Source organism: Rhipicephalus microplus, chromosome 9 (assembly GCF_043290135.1).
Source record: "Rhipicephalus microplus isolate Deutch F79 chromosome 9, USDA_Rmic, whole genome shotgun sequence".
Classification (NCBI taxonomy): Eukaryota; Metazoa; Arthropoda; class Arachnida; order Ixodida; family Ixodidae; genus Rhipicephalus; species Rhipicephalus microplus.
This window is the reverse complement of record NC_134708.1, coordinates 81,439,914-81,455,827: the sequence shown is the minus strand read 5'-3', so window position 1 is coordinate 81,455,827 and position 15,914 is coordinate 81,439,914. Positions and strand designations below refer to the sequence as shown.

The 15,914-nt window shown below is 43.3% G+C and overlaps 1 protein-coding gene across 4 annotated transcripts; it reads left to right on the top strand.

Annotated features, from left to right (window-relative positions):
- The first annotated feature begins 76 nt into the window (after nucleotides 1-76).
- Nucleotides 77-13,012, top strand: LOC119185447 (uncharacterized). Of its 4 annotated transcripts, none has more exons than XM_075873948.1 (3): nucleotides 77-599; nucleotides 2,788-2,883; nucleotides 10,636-13,012. In XM_075873948.1, exons 2-3 carry the CDS (start codon nucleotides 2,844-2,846, stop codon nucleotides 11,160-11,162), a joined length of 567 nt encoding a protein of 188 aa, XP_075730063.1. In that variant the 5' UTR covers nucleotides 77-599; nucleotides 2,788-2,843; the 3' UTR covers nucleotides 11,163-13,012. The 4 variants fall into 4 exon arrangements, 3 of the variants coding, with proteins under 3 accessions (XP_075730063.1, XP_075730062.1, XP_075730061.1); XM_075873947.1 differs by having other exon boundaries at nucleotides 77-866; XR_012886216.1 differs by having other exon boundaries at nucleotides 77-2,883; nucleotides 7,342-13,012.
- Nucleotides 13,013-15,914: the final 2,902 nt, after the last annotated feature.

Below are 15,914 nucleotides of genomic sequence, written 5' to 3'. Positions count from 1 at the left end.
AGGTGGATTTTGCAGTTTAATTTACAACATTTAGTGAGTTATAGTAAAAGTGGCATCGCTTGCGGCATTACGCAATGGCGGCCGCCTTGGTAAATGTGAAATTTGCTTATATCAACATCATACCTCGCGGAAGTTTCACGCACAATCTTGCGCTGAAATATCGAAGCTCTCCGCTTATCGCACCTCGTAGTGTTCGATGCATTAAAGCGGAGATTAGCGCCAGTTATTGCAGCGTGTTTACGTAGTCCCTTTCCCAATGTTTTCGCGTCGAATGTCGCTCTATCGTACGCGAGTGCGATGTTGGAAGGAAAGAGCTTCTCTGTACACTCGAGAGAAACAACTTTGCCGCTGCGTGCCAAACATGGTTTCACAAGTGTCACCAACTGCATGATTTGCAGACTACGTTCGTGACTTCGGCATGTGCCCGATTGTGACGCAAGGTCGAAGCGCTTTTCCGGCCAAGGGCTTCGACGTGTGACGTCCCAAAGTTCTGCATTACAGTCACTACTTTGCCAGTGTCAGCGCTTTGGACGGTGTCACAACTCCGGGCGGAACCTTGTGAATCGACGCTTCTAACACGCACTGTGTCCATCTAGATCGTACGTGCACTCGAGTAGAGTTGCACTTCAGGGCGGACCAGCCAACAACAGTAGCCTTAGCTGACCTCGTAGAGGCGCTCACACTTACGACCGCTTCGTGGAAGGCGGTTAAAGGGCGCCGCACGTTTATCAGATGTTGTCAACAAACGCAGGGCAACACCGCTTTCAGGTGTAACCTAACACCATGACACCACCGGGTTAAGCTTTGCGGTGACCTCGATAAGTCGCGCATCGGGAAGTGTGTTTGAAGTGGCGACCCATGTTAATGTAAGTGCACAGCCGCCCAAATCTTTTAACTATCGTGCGCGAGTGCCTAGGATGGATGAATTGATATGGCTGTACCCTTTAGATCGGGCGGCGGCTAACTCCGCCTAGCCGTAATACTTTGTGAACCAACAACTAGATTTATCTTTTTTTTTTCCTTAGATAGTTCAGTCAAGGACTGGTACTTTGCAGTGAAGGATTTAGTTTTCACTCGTGCCCTGATTTTAGCCACCAATCAGATAACCTCCTTCTAGTTATTTCTACCCGCTTAAAGTCTATTTTGCCCTCCCTGTCCCTAAATCACAGTGCTTTGAAGAACTTTGCACTACCATCCTGAACTATAGAGTGAAGCCCTTTACAGAACATTATCAAGTGTTCGGCAGTTTCCTCCTTCTCTCCATGCGCACTGCATACCGTGTCTACCCCTTCGTATTTGGCCGATATGTCTTGGTTCGCAATACTCCCGTCCTGGCCTCAAACAGTTGCAAACTACCCCGGGTATTATCATAGATCCTTTCCTTGGCAATTTCCTGCTTAAAAGTTCGATAGATCACTAGTGCGGACTTTTTAATCATGCCAATTCTCGACATGTTGGTCTCCGTTTCCTTCACCATCTTTTTAACCCATAGTTTTTAGTGCGTCAGCACCGTACGACGGAGCCAAGTGGCAATCAGGGCCACAGTACGCGCATGCCCACGAAGCGTGCTCAGCTGGGCCCATCTAAAGTAACTGTATATGCCAACTCTAGGCCCATCGTATGCTCGACTGTTCCTTCGTGGGAACATCGCCTTGCATTGAATCGCACCAGAAAAACAGGCTGCGAGTCTTTCGAATCTTGTATTCCGAAGATCAACAAGCAGCCGAGAAAATGAAATCCGCAGATACGTCGCACGCCCCCGCGCATGTGACACATACTTTTTCGTTGTGATTGAATTGTCAGTTTATGCAACTCTTTCTCGTTGTGTTTCAATTGCCCGGTGATGCGCATTTGTCTTCCAGGAAATGGGCTCTTCGATCATTTTTCTTTCATCCACTTCTTATCACATGCCATTGAGGATCTCCAGGCTAGCATGGAAAATATAGCGCACTAACAGCATAAGCTGGAAGACTGGTCACTTCGAGCCCATTGCAAACTTTTGTAGGGTACCTACTGCAAGTGCAGTTGCCAAGCACCCACTCTGCACAGCCTCATAGATTTCATAAAGTACCGAAGTACCCACTGCTTGCCGTAAGGCACATGCATCCACACCATTTGTTGATGCTTAAGCTGATGACAATGTTGAACTATGGCCGAGTCCTTTGTAATGTGTAGGCAGCTTTAAACCATGCTCAATAAACACTTTGCGTGGTGCAATGTCTGCTACAAACAATTATACACTTTGGCTTCGTACTGTTCGCATGGATGTTAACTCCTCACAAGGCATGATGCCTCTATAGGCTTTTTTTCAAAGCAGTTTCAAGCTCTGAATTCTTCATGGTGGAATACCTGGTAACCATAAACAACACCTGTGTTCAATTCCTGCTGAAACCTCATCTCTAAAGCATTGGCCCTACACTATATAAAACTCGACTGCTGGCCCGCAGGTCAAAGGATTGAACCCTGCCCGCAGCAACCCCATTTTCAATGGAGGCAAAAATGATCGAGCCAACTTACTTAGATTTAAGTGCTCGTTAAAGAACACCAGGTGGTTGAAATTTCTGGAGCCCTCTAATATGATGCCTCTCACAATCATGCCATGCTTTTGGAAAGTTTAACCCCATAACTATTACTAAAATTATGTTATATAAAATGGTAATAAAATGGTTTCCTACAGTATCACATGAGGAAGGAAGTGAAGAAAAATTGCGGTGGATTCTTTGCAAATTGATTTATGTCTAACAATTAGCAGGATAATTGGTGCATAAACTGTCCATCTCTTTGCAGGAACACAGGCAATATGGGCAACGAAGCTTGTCTGGGCGCGTCATGCTCCTCACCTGATGGAGTATCCTTTTTTTACAGCACATGAGCATATTTGGGGTGAGGGCTGTAGAAAAAAAAAATGCTTTCTGTGTAACTATACAGGGAGGAGAGATAGAGAAAACGAAGCATTAAAGAAGCTTCTTTTTTTACTTGTTTTTGAAGAAATATGCTTACGCCTTTACCAATGTGCTACAGGAATGTGTATTACAGGAAACAGCTGTAAAATAACGAAAGAAAAGTAATGGGTCAAGGGCTCACATTTTTTGTTAGGCAAGATATAATGAAGTGAACAGGCAGTGAAGCTAAAAGGGTGTAGCGCACATTATTTGTAGTTAACTGAAGTGTACTAGGTGCAGTTTAGGTAGGAGCCTATCGGGAACCAGCGCAGGAGTTTGCACAGCTGCCCTGGCGGTCAAAGCGCACACTTCTCAGCCACTCCGGCAGGCGAGAGTGGTGGCTGGTAGAGGCGGTGGGAGAGGGGGATGTAACAAAACCAAAGGGCGCTGGCAGTATTGTTCATTTAAGTGCAACAATATGTAGAAAGAGGGAGAACGTATCCATCTACGTTTTTTCATTCTTAATCACATCAACAAGAGAGGAGGCGGCATTGCATCTAAGCGGTCAGGCGGTCGGGTTCTGCTCTTGCTCTTCTGTAGTGGTGTCGGGCTGGTTTCTAAACCGAATGGCACGATTCTGCTATATTTATTCGATAGTGACGATGGCCACCAGTGAAAGCCAGGGCCAAACAGTCGAACTTAAAGAGCATAATGCCGGAAATAAAACAAGTGTGTTATGCGGCATAAGACATATGTAATTTTTTTTATCAGGCCCGCCGAGCATTGAGTTGTGCACCTCAGGGCAAACAAAGTTTCTCTTACATCCATCTTTCTGACAACCACCATCAAACTCCATCTGATGCCACCGCGTGAAGGGAATTATACGATAGACTGCCTACCTTATTTGTAAACAGTTACGTGTAAAGGAAAGCTGCCTTGTCAACGAGCTTTGTCCAGCGCACATTCGCCTACACCTCTAAACTGTTATAAAATATACTCTTGTGGTGAATACTTGATGCCGAGATGCCTCTGTCTAAGTTAATTTGTGCTAAAGACAAAGTTCTTCTCTGTCTTCAGCGGACTACTCGAAGCTTAGCTTTCTGGAGTCGGCCAATGTGGTTAAGCTTTTTTCTCGCTGGTCACTGTGGCTAAGTAACATTTGAATTTATACCTTGCTAGAGAATTATTAAATATCTGGTATTTTTACTCATTCTTTAGTTTGCCTAACGCACAGTTTCAGTTTTTCTGCTTGCCTGTGTCAGCTTAAAGTAAAGGTGTCTGTTCAACATTGATAATTGCTAAGCTTTCATGTGCATATCTAGATATCATTTAGAGGCGTGCTGTACTGTGGGTTTGAGGATTGAGTGTGACCGCTTGGGGTTCTCCGATGCACACATATATCTTGGTTCACAGGTACTCTTAGTATTTCATGCCCATCGAAGTGCAGCCGTTGTAGTCTGGAATCTATCCCGTGCCCTCGGCATAGCAGTGTGACGCCACTCGTGCTATGCTGCCACAGTGGTTCGCTTGATCAACATCCCCGTGCATACATACCGTGGACACGGCGTACATAGGATGCCACAAAAAAAAAGCATTCACACATGTGTCACTTCCTCTGTTTTTGTTTTGTTTTACTACAGATGTTGACAGCGTTTATCGTAGCAGCACGGACTTATCAATGGGGGCATGTCAGCCTGCACTAGCTTAACGCAAGACCCAGCATGCAACCAGAAAATGAAAACGACATAGATAGTCGCCATCAAGGCAAAGCACTGTCCTTTCGATGCCATTTGCATATATGCAGTCCACTTTGCAGGGTTTTTTAGTTTTTTAGTGCTTTTTATGTGAAATTAGCCTTCGTACAAAGTTACTTTTTTTTCTAAACCACAGTGCAATATTACTGGTGCAATGGCTTTTTGAGCTGTTCTTTCCAAAATGAAGCACAGATAAGGTGCACGCACGTGCTCTCCCCACAATACATTGCGACCAGTCGTCTGGGCGCGAGTGGCCGAGTTGTGCCGCGACTCTCCGCCAGGTGCTCTTTTTCAGCGCGCCATCTATCGAGCGTTGGTCTCCCATAGTGAACCAAACAACTTACTGTCTGCAAATTTGTGTTTCATTCACTTCCTTTTTTTTTTCCACATTTGTCATGTCGTAATCACTATACTACAGGCTGCATTCAGATAAGAACGTTGGTGCATGTACGCTGACCCCTTTTCATTTTGCCAAAAAAATATTTTTTTCATTTACAAGTTCCCAGAAATACGGAACCAATTTTTGTTTTGTAAACAAAAAATTTATCTTAAAAAAATTGATAAGTGTCCACTCAGCTGCTACCGCTTCTTTTACATATTGCGAAAATGGTATTTCGGTGATATTCTGCAAAGAAAAACTATTGTGGCTGTAGGTCCGAAAAGTTTAGGCCATGCAGTAGTAAGAATAGTTTTCTTCGATAAACCATTATTACTCTGCAGTTTTTGCACTGTTCTTTCAAGCAAAAAAGTTGTGAAATCGGCACATAGCTCAATATTGCTAAACTTTTAAATTTTTCCTCCGCCCGTATAAATGATGGACTTTCCGAAACTTTTTAGAGCATTTTCAGAGATTGGGTTAACAAATTTTTTTAACTTAATTGCTCAAAATGACGTCATAACTTAAACAGAGACGTTTAACTGAGGACATGTCTCTGAAAATGCAATATTTTGAAGACGATTAAAAAAAAAGCTATCTTGGATTTTCTCCAAGCTCTTCAGAATGAAACACGAGCGCATGCCCCAACAATCTGCATAGCATGGTGCCTTATTTTCGTGAGAATGGAGTTACAAAGCACAAAAAGTGGTAAAAGTGACGTAAACCGAGTATTGCTGATTTATATTTCAAGGTGGTGCCAGTGGAATAATGAAAAAACAGTGTAGTTCTCAACGGTCCAGTCAAGCGCACAGTTTTGTGTAGAGTGTCTTCAACAGCGTTAATCGAATATGGCCCCCTGGATGACAGACACGCCACGGCAATACTGCTAAACGTCTTTGTAAGAGGCATGCTCTGGGTAGCAGTTCTTGTATCTTATATGAGATGTCTCTTATAAACAAGATACCTCGTATGCATATTCTTATCAATCCATATTTTACCGTATGCACACAGGCGTCTATTACACCCATTTGTCTCTTATATCGCAGGCTCTTATACATGTATAGGGGTTCAGCTGTATATTCCAGATTTTTCAAGCGGCGCCACAAGTTTTTTTTTTTTTTTTCATATGTTTCTGCAGTTGATTCTGCAAGAGATGTGAACATCCTTGGTTCTATTTCTTTTCTGTCTTGTACTACATGTGGCAGTGTCATATGTGCTAATCTTTCTTGTTCCACTTGTTCACTGTGTTTTCTTTCTGACTTCTACATTTTTTTGTTAACTTTGCCTGATTTTGTTTTGTCACATCTATCTTCATAGAATATTTCACTGCACAACCCAAAGTACTGGCCGCCAGCCTATTCAGGCATCAAGAGTGAGGCCTCTCCTATCTGTGCTTAGCATATTTCGATGGCTGAGAAGTCTAAAAGCCGCGGTGTGCCGAGCTCTGGCGTGCGAGCTCGAGACCATCAAAATTAGTTTTGATCTGTTCCCCTCTCTCTAAACGCACTTCTTGGCTTGTGCAGTATTAAGTTTTCTGAACTTCATATGTAGTCCATGCAAGACGGACTGTAATGCCTGTAGAAGTAAATTCATAAATTTTCACCAAGCTGTGATCAAATTGAAGTTTTGAACCTGTGTTTATATCATCGCCCACTGCTCTTACTGTGCTAACCCCTCACTCCATAGTGTAAATTTATGTGACAACATAATGCTGGTGTCTCTCTATTTGTTATGCAGACTTGTCGTCTTTTACGGCAACATGTTTGGCTTCATGGTGTTATTCAAAAGGATGGCTGGTTGCTTGTGGTCTATGTAGTTGCTTGCTGCTTGTTTCACTGTGAGGCATCTTCTATCAGTGATGATGTTGTTGATTCAAGCTTGTCATTGCTTATATTAAAGTTAGGTCAAATTTTATTTACAACATGCTCGAAGTACAATGTTGAAGGCCACCCTAGTAAGAAAGCCCCAAGAACACAGCTTGGCAAGGCTAGAATGCCGCAATCAGGCAACAGCAGCAGTTTTCAATAAGACTTTCTTCAATGATAAGACTTCGTTATCAATGAGACTTTACAGTTGTTGCTCAATTATCCTTGTATCTCTGTGCTGGCAATAACACAGCAACGATCAAATGAAAAGTCTGCCAGGTTGAGGCTAATGTTGCGGTAAGAGATGTTGCCTTCAAAGACAGGCTGGAATCTACAACTGCTGGCCTCCTGAAATGTTTATCACCCTACCAACCTTTCAGTTCAATTTATTGGCACTTGATTGGCTCAATTCAGCTTCCGCAAGATTGACTCTGGTTTATGGAACAGATTAACTCTTTTTTCAGGTTTTGGCTACCAACCTGCTCTTCGTGTCTCCACAGAAAATGAGGGCATTTCTATTATCACTGCAAGACCGTCTATCTACTGGACTCCATGTTTGTCATTCTGTCGTGTGTTTATGATGTTGGCCTCAGATATTGTCACATTTTTCTCGTTGAGCAAATATTCAGTGGCCTTTTTACACCAATCCCGACATTCATGTACCCTTGGCATATTCTTCAAACTCGTTCACAAGGCCTTACTTTTAACTAACACATGCGTTGCAGTGTTGGGGTGTGTTGGTTGAATATGTAGAAGGCAGATTTACATTTTCTATCTATTGATAATACAAAGTCACTTACTTTGGAGTGTGAACTACATTTGTGTAAGGTTGTGTAAAATGAATGGCCTAGCCAGCATTTTTACTCTCTCATCATTTCTGAACAGCTTTAACACTGATTCTAATCATGAATTCTCGCACCTCACAACTCCAGAGCACTACAATTCTTAAGGTGGTACCCTATATATGTTGTTCAGTAAGTACATTCTCAAGTGCAAAGTTCTGAGTGCAATTTCACACTATCACAGATGTAGTTTGATAAGAGCAGAGCATTGAAATGCTTGCATACGTTTCTATAAGTTTAAGTGTGAATAACCCCATGAGTCTGAATGTTATTTCAAGTCTTTACAATACTGTAATAGATTGCATTTTGACTTGGGGCATACAACTCTACAATTAAATGTAGAGGAACACTAAAAAGCAAAATTATTTTTCACATAGTAGTAAAGTACAATTTTTTGCAATTACGAAAACCTCATTCTTACCACGGCACAACGCTTTGTTAGGGAGAAAACGCGCATAAAGAAAATGCGGGTAGTGACGCCACTGTGAGCTTCGTGCACCAAACATCATGATCTTAGAAATTTTAATGGCGTCTGCAGAGTCCTACATAGCTTCCAATCGATTAAAATGAAATACATTGTAACTTGTGGGTGCCATAGACATTGCGTACGAAGTTTAAAAAAGTTAATCGAGCCACCGAAGCGAACATACAAAAAATACATTGAAATTTTTTAGATCAGGTGCAAAGATTTTGGCATGAAATTTAAATATGAAGCTTTAACCTTGATTTTTTCTGCTAATATAAACTTATGATAGCAAAACATATGACATTAGAGTTCTAAAAATGCATTTTGTTCATCTAAACTAAGTCACTGTTCCTCTTTAGTATCCTTTTTAAGTGTCGTGCACTTGGGATATTTTGCATGTGGCATCTTTTGCATGCGATGCACAAACAAAAGTAAAACTGTTAGAAAATGTGAAGTGCAAAACACCTGAACCACATTGTGTTTTTCAAGCAACCCTTCAATATTCCACTAAACGATGACCTCACTACTGCTTTGATCAAGTCCGTGTTGTAGGGTTACTGATTTAAAGTGTGATATCAAGCTATAGATATTTTGCCACGCTACCTGCATGATTGTAGTGCTGTGTTAAATGGATATGGCACTGTCACTTCACACTATGCCACCAAATACACATTCCATATGACTGCTGCACTGCAGCTGAGCTTGGTATATTTGAATTTTTTTTATTGTAGCTTTGTTGCGAATTGTTGATTTACTTGAGCCTACTACTTTAGCTGCTCTTTTGTGTGTTTTATTGTGTACTGGATATACATACATCCATCCTTTATTTTCCAGTCTGCCAGGTTTACACTGCTAACCCTTGTTTCTCAGAAGAGGATATTAGTACCATTTGTAGAATCATCTTTTATCAAATGGCCCGGAATTTTGTTTGACTGTAGCTAAAATAAATCGAGAAAGATTAGACAAAACCAGTCAAGCAGACATCGTCATAATCCACAGTAGCAGTTAAGTGAAGAAATAGCTTTCTATTGTACAGAAAAATGATTTAGATATCCCGGTTTTTCGTAGACATTCATTTTCCAAACTTTTTTTTTCATACTGTATCAAGTGTTCTCATTCGTACAGCTGAAAGCCTATGTTAGCCTGGCTATTATTAAGCAGTTTTTGTGGTTACACACTGTAATTGGATGTTGTGCTCAAGCATAACTATCATCGCGGATTGATTGTTTCGAAACTACAGTAGGCTCTCGGTAAATGAAACCTGAAGGGACCGGGAAAATATGTTTCATTTAACAGGAGTTCCTTTCACCGAGAGGTGAACATGAATGCAAAATACAAGTCCGAAACCAAGCATTACAGAAGCAATAGTTCCGTTTAAGCAGTAGTTCCATTTAACAGATTCCCATTTACTGAGAGTCTACTGTGCTGTGGTTATACTCTAATGCATAGCTGAGTACTAATATGTGGACTTTTGAAACAATAGTGGTTGCCTTTTGCAGCTGTTTAAACATTCTGTCCATTAGCGTATTGTATTTACACAGCGGGCATATAGGTGCCCAACATCCTTGTTTCCTCTTTTCTGTGCCGCTAACATTTTTGGAAGTGTACAATAATGATGATCAGCAGGGCATTACATAAGTTTTCAGGAGAACCTACCCAGGGTTCCAGACTTCTCATTGAATGTCGTGAAAGTCGCAGTGTGTTGCAGGCCTTTTTATTTTCCCAGTTTTTCTGAATGCTGTGTTGCTTCGCTGTCGGGTACGGCTTAAGAAAGCAGGAAAAGCACTGCCCAGATGACCTAATTATAGCACTATGTGGCCTCCATGACTTAATAGTCCCACTCATGTACACAGCAATGCTCCCCTATGGTAAGGCGGTTGATCGCACTTGTTCGTGACATCAATATAAAGTGTGCGCTTATCAGTGTGTCCTTGTGCATGTGCCTTTCAGGTGGGTACGCCACTGCCTTCTATAGTTGCACCCAACTTGAGTTCATTAAGATTTTGTGTCTATGTTACAGATTTTCTGTTGACAGTCATCGAGTTTACCAATAATTCCTTTGCTCTTAAGCTAAGCAGCTGTAGCTTGTTTTTTTTTTTTTTTGGAATGCTCAATGTTGCTGAAGTTTGATGGTGTGCCTATATATGCAGCATTGTTATTGGGACTGTGAACTTCAATAAAATGCAGCTATCTTCATACATAGAAATCACTATCTCGTATTTATTTTCCGTACTGTTGTTCTGAAATGTTTAGGTATCAGCTGTATCTTCATATGAATTGAGGTGGCATACAGAGCTGTTTGCACCACTTCAGAGAAGTTTTGCAAAGTATTTTTTTAGCAAAGCCTAGATACACATGTTTAATTGCTTATAAGAGCATGATACTTTCACATATTTGTAAAGTGGATCTGTGGTGATGTTTACGAGACAAACCATGCTTACTGTTCGCAGTCTTCGATCCCAAAGCCTTCTCACAGCTGTCAGCCGGATTGGTGCATTCAAAAGCGGAGACACATCACAGCCCGCTGACCATCGACTCCGATGAAGACACTCAGGATGCACCGGAAAATTTTGGCCACTGTGGCAGCGATGAATACATCGAGGGCTCCCTAGACGGAGCAGATTTCAATGTCCCGCCCGGGCAACACAAGTGCCCCGTTTGCCTCCGTACGTACGTTAGCCCGGTGCTCTTGGAGAAGCACAAGTGTCCCGGGAAGCCGGAAAAGAGGTACACGTGTCACATATGCTTCCGCGAATTGAACCGGGAAGGCCACCTGGTGGCCCACATGCGCGTGCACACCGGCGAGAAGCCATTCAAGTGCACCATTTGCTCGCGCGCCTTCCGGCAAAAGTCCAACCTGACAGTGCACATGCGCCAGCACACGACTGGGGGGCAGTTCCAGTGCACCGTGTGCCCTAGGTCCTTCACTAGGAGGGACTATTTGCAGATGCACATTCAGCGCCACCACATGCTGTAGGGCATTCAGAGGTGTGCAGTTGGCCAAAGATAAAATGTGATCAAAAGTGTCTCGAATACTCGCGACACAATTCGGACCAAATGTGTGCATTGTATGGCACGGGTTTAGTTTGTCTGTGAGCTACAGGGCTTACTAAGGAGTTTTAGAATATAATTCAATTGATGGAGCAAGAGTAGCTAGGATTTATGACAGAGCAACCAACATAATAGTAGCTTGAAATTGACAAAGTAGTGTGACAGGATTCTGAGATACAAAATGTGCTGGTCATGGCTCTTATGCAGAAGTGTAAACTAAGGATTGTGCAAAAGGTGGAAGTAGGACACTATCAAAAGCATAGTTGCACAACTGTAGCTCCAGCAGTGATGTTTAGGTCCAGAAAGTCTTCGAGAGCAGTAATGATCCAAATGCAGCTGGAAAGCTCTTGTATCAACTGGACGCTATCTCTCAAAGGTGACGACAATCGTTTAAGATGTGATAGCTGAACAAGTTGTGCAAGAGAACGTACAATGTGCCCGATGGTGCAGGGTGCCACTATCACACAGTTGGCATAGTCGAAATGAGGCCGACATTCCTCAGCTGCCTATAAGCTTCAGTTTGGGGCGAACCTGATCTTTCGGAATTGGCAGCAGTCTCTGGGCCATCACTCTCGAAATATTTTCCATTCATTTTTGCTCATAGTACATGAATTCACGCACTAGTCAGTCGGACATGTTAGTGAAGTTTTCACATGTGAAACTGCCAGGTATAGACACATGGAGCAAGATCCTGGCAGTGTTAAAAGAAATGCCCAGTAAAGTGTGGCAGTGAAATTTTCTGGTGAATGGCTGCAAATTCGACATCATTTTGGAACATTGTCTCCACTGCTTGTGTTTTTTTTTGCTATTTTTAATTTTCATCCTACTGAAATTTTTCTTGTTGATGTGCAACCATCTGTAAATCCTTAGCAGTGACGTGTTTTTTAGACAATGTCACAAGCTGCAAGGTTCGAGAAGAAAAGCAAGTAAAAAAGACGTAGGTCATGTCGTGCTGCCTCTGCTTTCATGTTTCATTGCAGCTTCTAAAGCACACACCTCTTTACTGACTGCTGTACATTTATAACCTGGAATTTGTTTTGCTCTGCAGGGATCGCATTTTATTTTTGGCCTACTGTCAGGTGTACAGTCAGAGGGGCTTCTGATCGCTGGAATGTGCGGCAACTGTCGTAGCTTAAAACGCCGCAGAAAAAAGCCATGCCATTTCATTTGCTGCCAATATATTCATCTCTTCAGCACTCATTGAAAGTTAAGCATTGAACCAAGCATGTAAGTCTTGTATTTCAAACTGACTGTTGTGAGCTATGGCCGTACTTGCGTGGCTAGTGGGCTAAGTTAACCTAACTTCTCGAGCCGACGACAATAGCTATTTCAGGAAAGGTTAAACAAACGGCGTAATTGTGATTCACTTTACAGGAATTTATTAACATGTCTATTTTTGATGAAATGCTTCTAGTCATATCTAGACACACTCATGATCACAAACGTATAGCTAAAGTCCAGAGTGATTTTGATGCTGATAGATTCTTGTATAAGTGTATGGAGAAATGTTCAATAACTTTGGTGGTGATTGCTGTTGTAAAGCTTCTGTAATAGCACAGACACTGTGTCAGTAAGTTGAGAAATATTACTGACAAGAGAAAAAAAAGTGTGCCATTACAGAACAATAGTGGCTATAGTGCAAGTACACTTGTCTATTGAACCTTGTTTTCGCATTATTTTCCTTGCACCCCTGGGTTGAGCTTGTCACTTGTTCTCTTTCATTGTTATTTTGACGATGTTTTGTTTTAATAAAGTTGTAAGTCACTGTTGCCACAACTTGTGTGACCAGTCTGAATTCTCTAGAAATAGTGTATAGGGGAGTCTCTTATGCCCAAGGAACAAAGAACACAGTATGTTATAGCGAAAAGAAACGAAAGCTCAGTTTTTGTACATTTTTACCCAGTAAGTGATCAAAGATGCTAAAGGTCACGGTGTCCCTGAAGCATTTACCTCAGACGACTCAAAGAGAGATGCCATATGTTTTCTTCTTAATAAATGTGCTGACCCTCCCCCACCACCCTTAAAGTGCATTCTGCACCCTATATGGTTTTGTGTTGCCTCCAGGATCAGAGCCATTGCAAGCTTTCGGCACACCGCCTGGCTTTTTACTGCCTTAAAGATTGCAGGCATTGCAATCTTTAGGGCAGTAAAAAGCCAGGCGGAACAAAAAACGATTTCATGCAATGACTTCATCATGTGACGTCAACAATTTTGGCGCGCAATGTAACGACGTCACTATTAGGCGCCGTGATGACGTCATCACATGATTTGCTTGCATCATTCGTGCCGACGGCCACTTCATGTTTCACAAGAAGGCTTTCGCCTAAATAGCATCATATGGGAGTATAGAGTTTCCAGTTGAAGGTCCTGGATTCTGCGGGACTGTGCCGACTTTTCATGCGCCGTTCCGAGTCTCGCTCTGTCCTTTTCGGTAGCACGCAGCTACATGTCCCGGATTCGTTCCGGAACGCTTTGTGCGAGATAACTAACGCACGTTGAACGAAGTGCCTCACGCTGAAAAGCACGAAGGTCGCACTATAGTCGCACGGACAAAGAAATGTTGTGATGGCTAGTCGTGGCTGAGAGAGGCAGTAGCCACTTCAGCTGTACTTCCACGTGAAGTTCGACAACTCTTACGAGCACATGGGCAGCAAGAGGAAGCACTGCGAACAGCACGTAGCCAGCTGCAGAAGTGCTTCAAGGAGTCGCAATTATAAACAACGAGCTTGTCTGGAAGATTTGACGGCTTACTTTTTTAGGGTACGAAGGTCCCCTCCTCCCGTCCCAGCTCCATTCATTGGTGAGTTGGTGAAACGCGATGCTCAATCGACGATGTCCGACTCGGTGCGCCAGGATAACTAGCGTGTGAAACCCGCCTTGCTAGAAACCCGAGCGAATGTGTGTATGTCGCGGTTCATCAAACCAGGCGGCATTCGGGAAAGATAAAGGAAGGAGGTTAGTCCTCTGGGACTATCGCGGAGCTCGGAGTCGAGTGCGCGAAGTGCCGCAAGAACCGAGAGAGAGACACACCCGCTTACCTGAATGCGAAGGTAGCGCGATACGGTAAGGCGTGTAGGGTTTCAACTCTCCGTAGGAATCCCCTGCGATTTACGACCCGCGAGTCGAACGTGAGGCCGTCACGTCCGGTACCACCAGTGGTGGTACCGGACGTGACGTCAGGTACCAGACGTCAGGACGTGACGTCAGGTACCGGACGTGACGACAGGTACCACCAGTGGTGGGTGTAATTCATTTTGCTTCCACCCGCCACCTGCCGAGCCATGGCTAAGCAGACAGCCGCTAGTTGCTGCGTTAGCCCGCCTTTACGACAGACCCTTAATTGTTAGAACAGTCAGTGCTCGAAAGTTGAAATGATCTGTCTTCGCAAAGAAAATCAGTGAAGGCCTTGAACTTTTTGCGTGGTAGTGGCCTATTTAATAAGCTATAGCACCCCCGCTCTTTTTTTTTTTTCCGCACGTCTATCTTGCTCTTCGCTTTCTTTCCCATATTGAGTCCCCATTTCCCTTCCCTCAGTGCAAGGTAGCAAACCGGATGCCCCAATTTCTGGTTAACCTCCCTGTCTTTTCGTTTCCCTCATTTTATCCTCTCTCTCTTCGAGTCTCTGATTTTTTTATTTCATAAGCCTTCAATGAACGCTTTCTAAACGTCGCACCAGTTTTTAATTTTTTTTTTCATTTTACCATTAGCAACTATCGACTTAAAGTGACTGGAAAGTGTTTTATAAAAAACCACCAGGCCGGCGAAAGCTGGAAAAGCGGCCTTTCAGGGCCCTCCTTTTTTTTTAACACTTTGAGTACCTGCTGCAAGCACACTTGCAGGGTACCCACTACGCCATTAATCATTATGTAGTTGGCTGGCGCATTTATTATGCCACCCGGCCTTCGTTATTCTTCGGCGAAGCGTGGTACGCGCTGCGCACATGCAAGTAACTTGGTGCATTTTTTTTTTTTTTGCGGCAACTAACGACGATAAAGAATCAAGCCAGAAGCTTTTGTAATCCTCACAATGCCCCACAGTGGGTTTGCGCCACAGTTAATAGGTGAACGAGATAGTTTTTTTTTTTTTTGTAAAGGGTTGGAGCATTCGACGACATACTCGTTGCGCGATTCGCACTGTGTGGCACCTGGTTATTCATTTACTGTTCTGAAACGCTTTATTACTCATATTAACAGGATTCCTTTCCCCACATCAAGCCTGCCTAAGGCCAGTTTGCTAAAGAGATTCTGATTGATTGATATGTGGGGTTTAACGCCCAAAAACCACCATATGATTATGAGAGACGCCGTAGTGGAGGGCTCCAGAAATTTCGACCACCTGGGGTTCTTTAACGTGCACCCAAATCTGAGCACACGGGCCTACAACATTTCCGCCTCCATGGGACATGCAGCCGCCGCAGCCGGGATTCGAGCCCGCGACCTGCGGGTCAGCAGCCGAGTACCATAGCCACTAGACCACCGCGGCGGGGCTGTTGAGCTTCAAGCCTCGCTTTGCTTCAGTGGCAGAATACTGGGCAGGCACGCAGGGGACCTGGGCTCTTATCCCATTGTGTCCTGTGTTTCTTTTTGAATTTACTGAGCTTTCTTAGGGGCGAAGCCCCTTAAGGAATGGGTTTGTACATCCTCTGACGTATGTAGTTGCAGTAGTAGTAGGTAGCCAC